At 39.2% G+C, this 17,714-nt stretch overlaps 1 protein-coding gene across 3 annotated transcripts in view; it reads right to left on the bottom strand.

Annotated features, from left to right (window-relative positions):
- plekhg2 (pleckstrin homology domain containing, family G (with RhoGef domain) member 2) overlaps positions 1–17,714 on the bottom strand; it is a 137,446-nt gene that overhangs the window by 83,642 nt on the left and 36,090 nt on the right. For all 3 annotated transcript variants that reach the window (XM_038307970.1, XM_038307971.1, XM_038307972.1), the window contains exon 3: positions 1,663–2,192. In XM_038307970.1, the coding sequence (XP_038163898.1) occupies positions 1,663–2,192 (530 nt within the window). The remainder of the gene's footprint in view (positions 1–1,662; positions 2,193–17,714) is intronic.

The following is a 17,714-nucleotide window of genomic DNA, read 5'->3' as shown; positions in this document are numbered from 1 at the left end:
AGAATGTTAAAACTTGACTCATTGAAGTTCATTAAAGACAAAAGCCTTATCCATCTACCGTGCTAATTGGTAGCATGTCTCTTCCTAATGGGAACAGCTCACTGACGTGTGTCTACCCAGGTAAAACGACTTGGCAAGCGACGCGTTTCAATATCGCCTCGGCTCTGATCAGCATGCTTTCGGAACACCAGACCCGGGTTGATCCGCTAAATTATGTGACACCATTGAACATACGGACGTCAACAGACTGCACCAGTCGCTTCTGCATTAACAAGCTGAATCAACTCTGTTTACATTTGAAAAAGTAAAAGAGATTCAGGCGGATAAAAGAGCAAAAATAATAAAGAATACTGACTAAGCCATGGATTCTGTCCATGTTGCTCTCCATTATCTACTTCCCTGATTTTTGTCACACTGTCGAATTGAGAACACCCACCCAGCGTGATGCTGTCATCAGACAAGCAGGGGAGGGGGACAGTGGCCATGTAGCTCGCCAGCAGGGGGTGTTAAGAATCCAGTTTTGGGGGGTTGTGTTTTTGTTTGTCTTCCCTCCACCAGGCAGTGGTTCTCGTTGGTCCTCACACACACCTGCGGATGGTTGCCTCATTACCTGAGGACTCTTAAGCTGCTGACTGCCATTACCTCGACGCAAGAGTGTTTGCCAGTTTTGGGTACTCTAGCCAAGCCAAGAGAGCTGAGTCAAACTGAGTTTTTGTCAACCTGAGTCTTAACCTTGTTGTTTTTGTCTTTGCCTCTCGGCATGAAGTCATCCTGCAAACTGGATGTTTTGGACCTTCTCTCCCTGGAAGGATCAACTGAGCTTCAAACTGAGCTGGGGATTCAAACCTCCAGTTTGAATCCCCAAGGGATTGTTTGAGCTTCTCACTGAGCAAGGGATTCACCTCCACAAGAAACCGTTCAAGTACCATTGGAAATCTAATTGGCAGTCAGCTCCTCCGTTCCTCAAGGAAACACATCAACCTGGGTAAACCCTGTCCACCCTCCAACGAGCAAGTCAATAACTGGAACAACCCTCACCGACTGGATTTAGAGAAAGACACCTTTTCTGGAAAAGTGAGTCCTTTTGCCTTTATTCCCTTTTGCAAATCAAAGCTCAAATTTCCCACTGAGCCTGAACTAACCACATGAACTTCCCCTTCATTTTTCAGTCCTGGTTCACCAGTGTTCAGAGCAGCACTGGACCCATCTCTACCAGTTCTCAATAAACTTGTTAAACCTTCCCCTGGTCTCTCTGTTTGGTTTTCATGTGCATGTGGGTCAGATCTTTTAATAAAATCATGACAGGTGGTCAGACTCAGTTTTTCGGTCAAATGGAAAAAGAGCTAAAAGCCTATGGTTAGCGGGTCAACCCGGTTTTGAAAACCTGGGTTTTCAGTTGGAAAGCAGATTATTTAAAGGATTTCTTTAGTATTCAAATAGCGACTACTAGTTGAGGCTTAAAGTCCAGTCTCTGTATCTTGGTGGTGCTGTGGGATCTTGCTAGCATGTTGTGGGTCTGTGGCCCTGGTTCTTCCTTTAAACAAACATCCTCTAGTTTGTTATATTAATCCATCAGGAAGTGGGTCCCATAATCCTAACCCCATGTTTTACAGGACAAATTCAAATTTAATTCATCACTGGAAGTAGTGGTTTGGCTCTTACCTCCACGATGCTTTTTAAATCTCTGACGTAGGTCTGCTCCGTCTCCACGATCTCCAGAATAACTCTCTCCAGCCTTGAAAGCTGCCTGGGTATGGCCCCTGCCAACATCGCTGCAACCGGATTGGTTATATGTCCATTAGGGGCGGGGCTTGTTGCCGTCATCTTGGGAACCCCTCCTCCACCCGTCGGAGGCGCTACAGTGTGCAGAGTTACTAGTGGTGTGAGGTCCAGGCTGATGTCAGAGCCGTTGCGTTTTGGAGTGGAGGATGTTGACGATGATAATGAGGCGTTGTAGGCTGGAACCGCACCATACGGAAGTGAGGAGGAGGAGGAGGAAGAAGAAGAGGAGTGGGACGCATCCTGCAGAGAGACCGAGGAGGTGGAGGAGGAGAGGGAGACGGGACGCTCGTTGTCCGAACAAAAGGTGTTGACAGACGTGCAGGAGGACGAAGATGCTGCTCGCTCGCCAGCTGACATCATCCTACCTACAATCCCACTCAGAGACGAGACTGAGGAGGGACGCTTGGTGGCTGCGTGGAGACACAGAGACAACAGTCAGTCCATCAAGAATACTGACGTCTTATTCTTAAATAGTACAATATTTCACCTTTTTGTAAAAGTAGATTTAACCATGTGTAAAAAGTTAAATGATTAAATATGGGATATATATGATATGTATGTAACCTAAAATTCTACCAAAAATCTCCAAATGTTACTAAGTTATTCATCGCTCTCAAAATCAAGTCAGAGGTTTTCTGTAAAATACTGAATCTAACTACAATTGTTTTCTTTGAATTGTCAATTGATGGCTCATGGTCTTGCACCATATAATAACTCTTTGATATAAAAAGAAAGAAGAGAGTTGTGATGCTAAAATGAATCTCCCTGCAAGCAAAATAAATCACAGTATCATCTACATCATGTGAAATCTGCATATTGACTAAACCAAAAAGAAATAAAACCACATACTAGACCATGGTGAACACTTTTTATCCAAAGAGCTCAGACTGTTTAATAAATATTTAACAGAAATCCAATGTTAAAAAATCCATTAACTGGAATGTAATCCAGTGTTAAAAAAAAAAAAAGCTGGATTAACATTAAAAGTTAATATTAAAAGCATCACCTTTGACTGATGACATTCTAGTTCATGGATCACTTCAGTGATTTGGCAACAAAAGGGAGTTTGAAATGTTAAGCTTTATGGTATTATCTGCTTAATAATAGCCAGAGAACTTGTATTATAACCAATAAACAATTATGACAGGATCTTTGTTTGAAAACTAAAAGAAATTCGACAGTTTTCTAAAGCTTGAAGAACATTGTTTTGTGAGGGAGTCAAACCTTGAGAAACAAGCTTTTAGAAACCAGGACATTATTTTCAACACCTATAGTTAACACTATAATGCTTAAAGGGGTCATAGAATGCAAAACCGAGTTTACATTGTCATAGACGATAGTTTAGTGGGTTAAATGGACGTGCAGAGAAGTTCAAACCCCATCAACACCTCCTTTCTCTGCAAATTTCATAATTCTAAACTTCCACCATAAAACTAGTGAATCCAAACGAAGCATTGAGTTGATGGGTACTCGGTACGAGTATATGGTGTGCTTCGAATACATGCTGAACTGTAGTCGACCAAAATCCCGGATGATTTGAAATTCCCCCCAGACATTTTTTTAGGTATAAAAAGTAGGACGTGTCTGGGAAAAAGAGGACGTCTGGTCACCCTACCATGTGAAAAATTTTATGTTTCAGTGAGTGAGTGCTTGTTGCTATGATGCGTCTTTGCTCAGCAGCTTGTAAACCAACCAATCAGCGCACAGCTCATCTAAATATTCATGAGCATACCATAAAAGGAAGAAAAACCTGTCGTTTCATTCTAGGCAAGGGCTTAGGTTTGATTTTAACTTTGGTAGGGACACGATTGGTCGGGTGTCATTGGTGCAATGCAATATGCACGCCCTTTTTTATGCTCGATGTGAGCATCCGTACTGATAAGAGGAATTCAATGTTAAAAGAGAAAAGCATAATTTTGCTACATTAATAAAAATTAAATAAAAAAAACACTACACTCATTAGATGCTGTTTATCAATGTTTGAAGCATTAATTGATTATTTCAATAATCGTCAACTAATTTAATAATTGATTCATCATTAACTGGAGTATAAAGACTCTAAAACATAATATAAATGTAAAATGTGTCTTTTTCCAACAGAGCAACCCACTTAGATCAGTAATTATACCAAAATTGTAAAACTACAATACATATATATAATCAAAATTCTCCAACCAGAACTCCTCATGTGGAAATATTTTAGTTTCACCTGGTTTATTTAGACATCACCTGAAGCACTGAATGGCAGCTGCTTCACCTACAAGCTGCCCTGCACCATTATTACTGGATATCTGTGTTTCCTATAATCATATAATGTATAAGTGCATTTTTAATAGTAAAGGATTAAATGTAACACAACCTTTTATCATTGTCCTATATTGCTACTGTCTGACTGTATAAATAGCTCCTTATGTATATTTTCTTTTTAGTGGCATCATCTACAAACACAACACTGAGAATGAGCCTAAGAGTATTAAAATATAAAATCACTTTTAACAATTATAAAAGACAATATAACACTATCTTATCTGTAATTTAATAATATCCAAAATAAACAGTCAGATTCCAGCATTTTTACCAGACATTAATGTTTGTACTAATTTACTTATAGACTGTGTGGAAATCTATGTAAGATAAAATCAATGTTAATATTCTTCATCTGTTTGTTCTTCTCTTTATCCTATTTCTAGAAGTATAAATAGTCAATTAAATTATTATTATTATTTGGAACCCTAATTATGCTTTTTAAACGATAAACAGCAGATGTTTAGCTGCCATTTCTTGTTGTTTTCCTCTATAAGAGAAATAACACCTGCTAATAATTATACCTGAACTTCCTCAGAGTCATCAAAAAATGAAACCAGTAACAGCAACTAAATATTGGTAAAAAGGAAACCGTCACATTTTCTTTTTTAGGTGGCTGTGGCTAAGAATCAGAAATGTTGATGGCTTACAGCCTTTATTTGCCCATTTTGTGTCTTCAGAACTCCTGGCTGACTCAGAATATTTCGTTTTATAAAAGAAAAAAAAAGGTTTTTGTTTTTTAGTGTACATGATATTCATTTTTTTTATTGGGACTAGTTTCATAGTCTAATATTAATTGTAGTAACCGCTGCATTCTAGTGTGAATAAATTTTCAATGTTGTGCTCCAAGCACAGCGGACTAGAAAACAGCCAATCAGAAAGAGAGAAGGCGGGACCTAAGGCAGAACAGCCAATGAGAGTGGAGTTAAACAGCGCAGCACAGTTCAATGCGCTGCTAGGTGAAAGGGACAGGAGAGACCAGGCAGAGGAGCTGCGAGAGGAAAAGAGCCACTGCTGTAAATTATAAACATGTTGCTCACATCCAATTATTGGTCGGGACAATTAGGACGGTTCAAAACTTTGGTAGGGACATGTCCCTATGGTCCCTATGCAAACCTACGCCCATGATTCTAGGGCATTTAACTAGGCTTGCATTAGGGCTCATAGAACAGCAAATATGCCTGGTTACACACCCTATTCAGAGACATTAAGGACCAGCAAAAAATACCCTATATAACCATTCTGTCACCCCTTTAAGATGTTTTTAAACAGTCTAGTAAAACAGACAGCATCTGCTAAATGGCGCTAGCAAAGATTGTTTTTGCAAGCACCCAAGCACTCTTCAACTGACTCCCACAGAGGAACATCCAGACTCTCTGGGTCATGGATCTAAACAACTCATCAACAACTGACATTGTTTCTAATAGGTTCAACTCTATTTACCTGCCAGTATCCTAGGCAACCTCGGGGAAGATGAAAGGGAGCGGAAAAAGGCAACAAAGACCTGTTAGACAGAAGCCTATTTCCAATCAATGAAAAGAAGAAGTCAGAGTTGCCATCTGTCATTGTAAACAGGAAGCGTGTGCAGCAGAGCACCACATCACCTCCGGCTAACAGAACTGTTGATGTTGTGCTTCTTTACTATACAGTTTAAATGACACCTCTGGAAACTAGAAGGATGTGCTTTTAAAACAACACAGTCCAAAGGTCCACCGACTCTCAGACATCGTTACACCTGCCCTGACTGCAGGCACAGCTCCTGCACACAAAGCCGGAGAAACTAATCCAGACTTCCTGGCAGGAGGAATTTCCATACAATGTTTAATGAGAGCATTTTTCCAGACTCTTTGTTACTGGAACGTGCACCAGTTCAGAACAAAACGACAGGTTCTTACAGGAATATAAGTCACTGCTGCCAAGAGGCTATAAACCAACCATTTAACTGGTTTAAAGTATTTCACACTTTGTTCCACACTGAGTTTGGAACCACAACACTTAGCCAGAAGAGAGCTTGTTGCTACTTATTAAACTTAATTGATATACTTAAAACTAAAAGGTTAATCTGATAACCAGTTTAAAAAAAACACAATAATCAGGTACTCCTGAATTAATCTGATTATTATTCTGTTTATTTTGAACAGATGAATGGATAAATGCATTGATTAGTTAAAGGGATCCATGTTACTATTCTGTAGGGCATCACAAAGGCTTAGTGGAAGATGGTGTTATTTGCCCCAATGAAAAAGCATTGGACCGCCAATATGAAACATAGGGTTTGACTTAAAGCAAGCATCCTCAAAGTCGGTCCTTGAGGGACGCTGTCCTGCAGGTTTAGAGGTTTCTCTGCTTTAGCACAGCTGATTCTGATAATTGCAGTTCAGCAAAAGCGGTTGATAAACTATCAATGTAAATCAGGTGTGCTGGAGATGAGAAACCTCTAAAACCTGCAGGACAGCGGCCCTTAAGGAGTGACTTTGAGAATGCCTGACTTAAAAGTTGTGGGTTAATTTCCTACCAGAGTCACATTTTAAAATAAAATATTAGCCCCAGTGTTTAGCTTAGAGGAAGTTTTTAGAAACAAAGAAGAGTCTAAATACTTACATCTTCAGTAGATGGAAGCACTACTGTAAGTACTACTAAGCTACTTATTTCAGTAAAACTAATACTGAAAATGTGTTCTATTAAACACACACGTAAACAAAACTCCACATGAATTTTGAAACATTCTTTGTGCACACATATAACACTTTTCAAGATCATTAACATCTATTAGCCTAAAGATGCTCTGCTAACGTTACTAGCCAGAACCACGAAGAGAACGGCATTTAGTGAAAAATAGCCGATCACAGGAAGATTACTTTCTCAGGTTGGTTCCATCCTAAAAGTGACAAAAGTTCAACTTCAGCGCACAGAAACAGCTTCTTCCCCACCGCCATCAGACAGCTGAACTGTTATGAAAACTCTAAATCATGTCACTGACTCCAGATCACACTGATAACACCAATCATAAATTCTGCATGTTTGCACCATACATATTTAATGCTCTGAACTTCCATATCAATGCGTGTTTTTGCACCATGTTCTTTCTCTCGCACTGTTTACATTTGATCACTGCTGCACTTAATGGAACTGAAGTACAAAATGAAATTTCATTGTGTATACGCTCCGTGTATAAGAAATCACAATACAAGTTATCTAAGTTTAAATGCGAGTAGAGGATAATCTATAGTACCATGAAAGTGCTAAAAAACGTGCATGGATAGCAGTTTATGTCTATGTGTTTTAAATACTTCTGCTAATATCAGTTTTCATTACACATGTTTACTTTTTAATCACAATTTCACCAAGCTTGAATGAGAGACAACTAAAAAAACTAAGCAAAAGTACCCACTTGTCTCCATTTTAAGCACGCTTTTTGGCCCCTCAGGAGGAAGTGGGAGGATGCATGTCTAAACATCTAACCTTGGATTAACCTCATAAAATTATTGGTTCTGCTTTATTTTACATATTATTTTGCTGTCAGACTAATGGAAAGCTCTCTTTTAGAAGTAAAGCAATTCAAATATGTGACCTATCAGTCATTTTTCTAGCAGGTCATTAAAGAGGAACTCAAAGGTTGCGGCTTCCTGTACCACCACACATAATCGTATCTCCATCTGAAGCCACAGTTACCACTGCAAGATAACTGTTAATAACTGTGTCAATGAGCAGTGCCTATGAAATAATAACTGTATTTTGAAAGGCAAGAGGCTACGGCTGACTGAGGATCCCTGCAGCCACCCAACAGCAGTAATGTTACTGCCATCGGTTATTATGAGGAAAAACCAAACTCTTTAATGTACGGGTCCATCAAATGAGCTTCTCACGCACTGAGGTTCTGAGCTTGGCCTTAGACAGGCTGAGGTTAGAACCGCTGCTCCTCCGCATCAGAAGCATTGAGCTGAGGTGGTTCCTACCCTTTAGGATAACATTGATTTACTTTATTGATCTCACAGTGGAGAAACGTACTCATTAAATCTGCTCAAATAGTCAAAAAGAGGAAGAAGGTGCCAAAGGAAGTAAAGGTGCATGGGGGTATATGTAGTATATACAGTGAATCCACATATTACCACGGTACATATATATGACAGCTAAAGTCTTTTTCTTATTTTTTAAAGCCCAGCGGGCCCAGTACAGGGCCCAACTGAAGGGCCCAAAACACAGTCACATGGTGTTTAATCCAAACGCCTTTCAAATAGGGCTTTAGAATTTCTAAAACATGTTTACGAATCTTTTTCGTTTTATAGCTGTGTAAACAAATAAAATTAGATTTAAAAGTCCACCTAACGGGAGAACTGCAACAGCAGGTATTCATTTTTAGCTCCAGCCCCTAATGATTGGAAACCAGAGGCTCAGACCTTTCCAAGGAGGGGTCGGAGGTAATTGTGCGACCATTTTAGGTAACCAGCATGTGTTACATAAGGTTGCTCTGTTAACCTTATTTTCTATTCAGTTTGGAGATATTATTGGTAAACTTCAATGAAACAACAGCTAAATCTTAGAAAGAAAAGCTTTTTCCTATGCAGAAGGTCTCCAATTATGTAAACCAGCATATTTGTCTGGACATATTCCCTATTATGAGAGGAAAAAATGCATTTTTGCACTTTTGCCATTGTGCCAAAATCACATTTCCGCCTAGCACACTGCTCACTAAAACCTTTGTGGAACAAACATGCTTCAACTTATTCAAATTTGCTTGACTTATAGTCAAGATGTGGATCTATAAAGTCTGAGGGTTCATCCAGAGTTTCAAATGGGGTGTCATGGTGTTTTGCAGCGTTTATTGTGGAAACAAATGTGGCAAGGCTAAATATTTTTTATTTGTTCTTTGTTTAATCACCTATAAATCAGACATGGTGACATTTACAATAGCGGTTCCACATGAAAAATAGTCCTCAATGCCTTTATGTCATACAAATTTCTAATTTATAGTTTGGGAGCTGTAATTGCTTTCATTCAAATATATAATTTCAGGCGGAATTTGCTCCTAAGACCCTCTGGGCCTAATGGGTTAAACAGGATTATTATATAGGATTATTGCACAGGGTATTTACTTGGGTATTTATCTGTATAACTATTGCACTGTGTATGAAATTTAAATAAACAGGTTATTGCACAGGGTATTAAATAGTAATTGCCCGTTATACATTGCACAATTTATTGGCCTTGTAGTGACGCATTGTAGAGTCTGGTGGCAGCAGGGATGAATGACCAGCAATAGCGCTCCTTTTCACAAGCAGGGTGTAAAAAGAAGTGTTACTGCAGGTAGTTATGGTGTTACAGTGAAAGCTGCTCCGAAAGCTGCTTATGAAGACTGGAATTGCTTTCATTATCTTTTTGTTTGTTTGTTTATAAATGAAAACCTGTTGCTGCCATCCTGCTGTAAGTTTCCTGTGCAGGAAGCAGAATCACCTGCAGCAGCAGCTCTCGTCGCTTTGGTTTCCTTTCCCCTCATGCAGCCAGGCAGTCTGCAGACCTAAAGGTGAGGCTTGCACACCGAAAAGATGATGCTGCATCTAACTGATGTGAAAGTATCACATTACAACAGCCATAAACGAGGACCTGCCTCCCAAACGGTTTCACCACAAATTAGGTAAATATGTCAGAGAGGCTGTGAAACAAACGGCCCAGATGAGTTTGAGCCTAAAGCAAACATCCAGCTGTGACTGACTCAGGCAGTAGTGTTGACAGAGGGGATGCCATGGCTAAATAAGGCTGGAACTGCAGCTGCTGTTATCAGTAAATGCTTCATTCATACAATCCGCCAGTGGTTAACTTTCCCCCCCTGCACAACAACAACAGTCCAAAGTCGGTTTAACAAGATAAAATGAAAGTAAAACTTCTGTTCAGAGTATAAAACAAACAAAGATTCTCCTCTTTCCTCTTTGTGTCTCTTATCTGCTCTGCTGCTTATCTGTTCTGGCTCAGTTAAGCTTTCAGACAGCCATGACTACATCTCCTCTGTGTTACACACACAGTGCTGACATGGGTGAGTGCTGACCGTCTCACATCATCACCGTCGTATCGGCAGAAAGCGAAACCATCAGTAACACCTCGCAGTTATCAGATAACCAGCACGCATTGCTGCTTTTCTTCTTCTGAACTCATGAAGGTTGACCGGAGAATAGAAGAGAGAACAAAAGAAGAGTTTCAGTTTGTCTTTTAAGTGTGTAATAAATTGCAGAATCATCCATCAGATCTGTGTCAGGAGGTTTTAGACGAAGACAAATATGGATGTAGACGCTGGGATTGAACTGCAAAGGGAACATATGCCTTTTCCCCCCACATAATTCAAGGGACATAAAGAAACAGATGATCCCTCATAATCAGAAGCATAATTTATGAACTGAATTTTAAACCCTTTCAACATTTAAATACAATTAGGTTAAATTCTTCGATTTCAAGATGAAAGAAAGGATCTCTATCCCAGGTTTTCCTGTAGATTTTCCAGAAGAGAAGCAATATATCTCCCTCCTGAGTGGTCTGGGTCTGGTCTGGGGTCTCCTGCAGTGGAATAGACCAAATAAATCCTCGAAATGGAGGATCTAGACTGAATGAACCACCTTAGTAAAATCTATTAGAGCTGCTTCTGTAGAGATGCCACCTTGAATCGGCCTCCAGCTGTAAACAAGAAATGTTTCCTCATCTGTGCTGCTTGGTCACATAAAGGTTGATAAAACTGAAGGTTTTAAAGGCCTTTGAGAAGAATATGAAGAGTTAAGATTCATGGTCAGATGCTTCTCAGACGGTTTTAAGCTTGGGTCTAGCTGGTTCTGGATGTTTCAAACAGATTTATGTCTATAATCAAAGACTTGGTTAAAAGCTAAGGTACTTGGTTAAAAGCTAAGGTAAGGTGAGGCTGTAGATCCTGAGCTTCAGCAGCAGAACCCAAAAGAACAAAACCAAAACAAGCTTTCTGTGTTATACGGAAAACCTGAATGTCTATCCATTTCCTTTACCCAGGTAGTGCTGACAGGGTCTTGGATAGGCGTGGCTGAGACGGCGCCAGGTCCACTGGGCCAGGAAGCCCATCACAGGACAAACAGAACAGTTTAAAAATGCCCACTCCTACGCCCTAAAGCCAATTAAGAAATAACGAGATGAGAGAAACCACAGGACGATCTCCACTGAGGTCAGGTTACAACAGACCGTGTGCACACCACCATGAATTTATTTATTCGTTTAAAACATTTAAACATTAAATACACCATGAATTGTAAAATGCCAAATGCTCTGAAAGAGTCTAAGAAGTTCTTCAAAAGGCCAAAAAAATAAAGTTTTTTATTAAAAACAGTTTTTTCTTGTGAGCATCTCAAGCGAAAAGCCATCTTGAACACGAAATCTCAGAAATCTCTCAGAAAAGTTCTACTCACCCCCCGTCGCGTTTCTGGACGCGTTTCTAAGGTGTGTGTTTCTGCATCAGCTGTCAGATTACTGACCAAAATCCCAGTCAAATCTGTCAGTTTAGTCCAAGCACATCTGCCTCTCAGCACGTTTGATTTCCTGTTGATGATTTACGGGCGTGCTCATGTGGTTTAACGTGCTTACTGCCCTTCCTTGTGAAGACCAAAGAAGACTGCTGGTTGATTCAGCTGCACCCAGTTTTAGCAAGGTTGGGGTTTGGCCTTTCTGTCATAAAAGTAAATCTGGGTGTTTTAAACCTGCAGGATGTGGTTTAAAGTGCGCTTATTTTGCTTCCGGCGTTTCAAACACTGGCACATCGCACAGGAGTACGTTTCTCAGAAACCTCCTACCCTTTAGGATAAGCAGTTAACAACAAAGATGAAAACATGTTAACTAACTTCTAATTAGTTTAGGATTAATCTTAATTTCAGTGCTGTTCAACCTTACATTCATAATTATCTATTTGTTTATCAACTGAGCTAGACTTTTGATAAAGTTTTCCTATTTTAATATATCAGAATCACCCTGACGCAGCTAATATAATAATATGGAGACTGATTTGACTAAAACCATTTAATGAAGATAAATTGTGCCTTCATCATTAGTGGATTAGAGATATACAGTTAAGTTCACAAGTGGGCCAATTCAATTCAGTTTGGTTCAGGTAGATATTTAATGAAGCAGAAAATAATCTGATAGTACAATTTATTTATTTATTTAATATATTTATGATGCTTTATAATAATAAATAAGTGCTATAAAATATTTGCTCGCGTTGCATTAATTATCTGGGCCCATGCTTTTTAAAATAAATAATTGCCCAAAAAATGTTTTTCTTTCTTTCTTTATTTTTTTGTGCCCTATATTGACTCTGTATAGTATTGGGTCAGCTGATGCCCCTGGCTTAGACTTGCTTGCCTATTCATTTTGTAGCCTTAATGTTATTAGTTTATGATTTTTCCTCTTATTTTGCCCTTAATTGAAATTGCCTAACTTCCCTTGTTAAGTTATTTGAATAAGCTGAATATCATCATGTCTTATTTCAACTAGGGTCGCCAACTCCCTGAAAAAATAGGGACACCTCATGTGCATGCCTGCTGACCCGATTGCCTTTACCTTGCATGGTGATTTTTTTTTTAGCCCCCCTTTGTGTGTTAAATTATATTTTAACCATTTGACTCACATCTGCGTTGAATTAGATGCATATTTGTGAGTGACATGAAAACACGGAAAACAAATTTTTATCCAGCAATTTACTGTAATACAAAATAACAAACTTTGCTGAATAAAAGAAGTTAAACATAAGCCTGTCCTGTTTAACTTCAAGCTGTAAAAATAAATATCAAACAATAAATAAATAGTGCACATTTTTGGTGCAGCAGCAAACTTGTAAACATATTTGTTGAAGGGGCACCGCCCCCAAAAGCGTACTGCTCTGTTGTCTCCCACTATCTTCTCTGTGAGCAACACTTGGCTTGACCAATGGGATGAGGGGATTCTGGATCGTTACATATATGTTGTCAGCTCATTGGTCACAATGCAAGACAGGGAACAATTCTACCGTAAGTTTTGTATCTAACGTGCCCTTGTTCTTCATTTTCCATTAGCTTTTTACTGACTATTTTTTTACTCTCACAGTAATACGGGACAAAGTGCATTCCTTTTACACTAAATACGGTAGAGGTATTTTTATTTATAAATATGGAACAATTCCATATTAACCCTAATTTCAACATTTATGAATTTTCAGCTTGATGGCGGCAATAGCTAGCCTCGTGAGACCATCCTGATCTCGCGAGCTTTCAAGGTTTCACTCGCAAATCAGTCTGGAGACTCTCCGTTAAAGAAAATTTGGAGCCGTTCACCAAACGAACGTCCAATCAGCGTTGGCTTTGAGGCGGGTTGAGGTGTGACGCAACGAGAAGCGCGACAGTTCAGTCTAAAGAACATGGTGGCTTCAGCCGATGAAACTAGCGTTAGCGTGGCTATCGAGCAACTTTTATCGGAATTACAGAGTATTTCTTCACTAAAAGAAGAGCAAAACACTGCTCTGCAGGCTTTTCTCAGAGGAAAAGATGTTTTTGCTCTTCTCCCGACTGGTTTCGGCAAGAGTTTGATCTATCAATTGGCTTGTGCCTGGCTTGTGGTTGTGTTTTCGTCGACGCTCTGTTAGTACGTCATATGCTTCGTTGATCTGATTGGTTTATTTGGCCCGTCTATCACCAACATAGGCCAATCAGCTAACCAGTATTTTCGCCCCTTCCCAAAATTACTTCAACAGAAGGTTTCCAGATGGATATGCGGATATGGCGGAGTCAGGTTAGGCAATAGCACATTTAACTGAAACATCACCAGTTTAGCCGTCTTAAAATTTATTTTGAATGTTTTTTTTATTCACTCTAAATATCATTGATGATATTTTTGCCTCAGCTGCCTCATGTTGATGATCACTTTCTATACATGGATGAACAATGGTGATAAATTGGCCAATCAGTTGAATCATGTTAAATTTCTTGGGTTATCCTTTACCTTCAGGCAAGCTTTGGAGACACAGACTTGTTTATCACAAACACTGGCTGATCCCAGGGTGGCTAAATACCAGGGAACAACTGCTGGACCACAAATCACTCTTAACTACATTTAAACTTTAATGAAAGATGTTAGATATTTGGGTAGTAAGTAGCTTTTTTTAAAGCAAATGGTCTGTTTTAGAGTTTGTGTACAACTATTTTCTGTAATGATTAGATTCTATTACCAAATTAGCTGACAAATATTTCAACATTTAATAAAAAATTGTTTCAGCCCCACTGAGCTTTATTACCAAACACTGAACAGAAGCACAATTAGAGGTTTGTAATCAGTGGCTCTTGTTTGAACAACTGGTTCTTTTATAATAATAAATAAAAAACTTTCCAGAAGATTCACTGCTTTACGCTTCCCAGAGAACTGATATCTAACACTGATCAATTTATATGTTTACTGTAGAACTAAAAAAACAATATATAATAAAACCAGAATAAAAATTTTGAATTCAAACAGCGGGAAATGATTAAAATCTCTTTAGAAGAAGCAGTCAGCCATTGGTAACGTGAGCAGTAGTTTAGGCATCAGAGTGATACATCTGCATGGAGTCTTTGAGTCCCAAAAACAGGATTTGGCCCTCAGGCTGCAAGCTGTGGATGCCATTAGGAGGTGGAATTTCCCTTTAAATACACACTGTGAGGTGGAGAAGATTCCTCTGTGTGTGATTACAGTAATAAGAGAGCAGCTCCTGACTGTCATCAAGTGTTTGACGGGTGAACAAGTTTCTGCTTCTGCAGTGAAATGTTTGAGAGGCTGATCAACATGGTCCTCATGCTTTCATATGTCCTAGTGATCCTCCATGGCATGAGTCATTTTAACAATTATTTAATAAGTACCGTGATGTGATCGCTAATGGTATATAGAGGGCCTAAATATATAAACAATAATTAATCATGCATTTTAGTCCAAAAAAGCAAAACCAGTCTATATTGTCTTCCAGTGCTCAACTAAAGGCTGATTTATGCTCAGAAACCAGGTCGTCAGCGAGTGTGTCGCAGTTAACGCAAATATGCCACCCCCTCTCTCTGATTGGTCAAATCCACATCCGTAATACACTATGCTTATTTCCTGTTTGGTACCTTACCGGCTTCTTTTGTTTTTGTGATCGCCATTGTGTACAGGTAAAATTAAAATCTAGATAGATACGTTTTTTCTTAAAATAAGTGCATTTGTTATTGAATTGAGGACTTAAAGGAATAGTACACCCAAAACATGATTAGCCTTCATTTTCTACTCACCCCCATGCTGAACAACACTCTGGAGTACTTTTTTGATATCTCAAATGCATCTGGAGACCTGGGAGGCTTCTTGCTGTCTGCTGACACTCAAATAATGGAGGTCTATGGCGCCCGAGGCAGAAAGGTCCATAAAAGTCCACAAAAACGTGTCAATATTCCTCCATACTGCTCGTCCAATGTATTCCAAGTGTCCTGAGTGGGTAGCATCCAGAATTTACTCGAAACTAAGTCATTTAGAATGTTTTTAGAGCATAAACAGTAGTGTATAGGATTTCCTAAAAGCGCGTTCATGAGTCTACGGAAACCGCGGCAGACCAAACCAGACGAAAGTGCGCATTCAGCTCGGCAAAGAACTCATGCTCTTCCTCAACACTGAAGTCCTCAGATATTTTTCTTTCGTTGTTTCTTTCTTTGCACAGGTAAACAGCACATTTCTTCTTCTACGCTTGCATTATTGGCAGAGCAGACGCTGAATGCGCACTTTCATCTGGTTTGGTCTGCCGGCTTCCGTAGCGTCCTCTTTTCCGCCCTCATGTCCCTCCATTGTCGCATAAACTTGCCGCCACTTCCTTACCGCCTCAGCCATATCTAGAATCATAGCTAGTTGCTGATTGTCTCTCTGGCGTTGTGGCGTGGAATAACAGCACTGGAAAAACGATCTAGAAATAAATAAAAATTTCTCAAATTAAGTTTATTTACCAGTAATCTGAGTAGGTAAATGAGATAGTTTGCCAATGGAATGAGAATTTTTACTCTTAAAATAAGATAATTAGATAAAATGCACTTGATATAAGACAATTCAATTGTGTTTTCTTATTTTAAGTGTAAACTGTCTTGATCCATTGGCAAAATGTCTCTTTTACCTCCTCAATAAAAGAACAAATGCACTTATTTTAAGAAAAAACAACATATCTAGATTTGGATTTTTTCCAGTGAGTGCAGAATACGCTTCTATATTGGGCATAAATCAAAGATATATATGTGACAACCTCACTGTGACACTCTGCTGCAGGAGGATAACCAGTCCTTAAATCAATAAAGTTCAATTATTATTATTATATTTACTTATACAGTACAGACCAAAAGTCTTCTCATTCAAAAAGATTTCTTTATTTTCATGACTATGAAAAAGATTCACAATGAAGGCATCAAAACTATTAACGAACAAATATGGAATTTTATACTTAACCAAAAAGTGTGAAACAACTGAAAACATGTCTTATATTCTAGGTTCTTCAAAGTAGCCACATTTTGCTTTGATTAATGCTTGGCACACTCTTGGCATTCTCTTGATGAGCTTCCAGAGGTAGTGACCTGAAATGTTTTTCACTTGTCTGGTCTGTGCTGTGCATTATTCACATCATTGTTATATTAAAATAAATGATTGTGCCTGAAATGAGTAGATGTAACATTTATTCATTTATCTATGTGTTTTGGGTTTTTTCTGGAGGTTTTTTAAAGCCTGACTGCCCCAACTTGGTCCTGAGGATCCAAACTGCTTAAAGCTACAGTGTGTAATAATTACAGGCATATAAAGTCAGAAATTTAATATATTATACATAACTATGTTATTTATCATCACCTATGAGCTCAGCCTTTTAACCATAATATTTGCGTTGCCTTAGAATTCGTTATTTATAATTACATAGGAGCGGGTCTCGCAGCCATGGAGGCTGACATCTTTGCGCTACGGCAAGCGCAGAGGCAACAAACTAGCGATTGCGAGATCTCCCATGACGCTCGAAAATAACTACGGCAAGTTGAGAGAGATGAACTGAGACGGTACTGAACAGTAGATGGCAGTATTATGCCTGAGAAGCGTTTAGTCTGCCTGAAACCAAAGAAGAAGAAGAAGCAGGTATACTGCGCCTCAGTAACAAGAAAGGTGAACAAGGCGGCAGGCGTGAGTGACTTTGCAAACTGTTTGGCACTGTGTGGCCAAACATCAGACGAATGGAGGATCATGCCTACTCTGTATCACAACGAAAAGCGGCGGACACCGAACCCCCGTCATCTAAGAAGCGGAAACACGACGAGAATAAACGCAAGCGTGACAAGAAACGGCAAAAAACACGGATCAACATTGGCACGGCATTTACACGATGGAAGTCACTGATGGAGGAAAAAGGTTTTCAAAGTGACGCTCAAGTTGCCAGTTTTCTCTTGGACAGGTAATTAATCCTACACACACAATTGTCTAATATCACTGCAGTTTTTGGAGTACAGGATGCTCAGACCTGTCTAAAACAATAACATGCTGCGTGATGATGCTGTTACTCTCCAGTATACTTATTCAGCAACGTCCCTGACGTTTCACAGGTAATGATTCAGTAATTTTCTGTAAAATAATTTTCTGGATATATA

This window comes from Cyprinodon tularosa, unplaced genomic scaffold, assembly GCF_016077235.1.
Source record: "Cyprinodon tularosa strain WSP-4 unplaced genomic scaffold, ASM1607723v1 ctg625, whole genome shotgun sequence".
NCBI classification, from domain to species: Eukaryota; Metazoa; Chordata; class Actinopteri; order Cyprinodontiformes; family Cyprinodontidae; genus Cyprinodon; species Cyprinodon tularosa.
The sequence above is the reverse complement of the archived record's forward strand: the minus strand, read 5'-3'. Positions and strand labels throughout refer to the sequence as shown.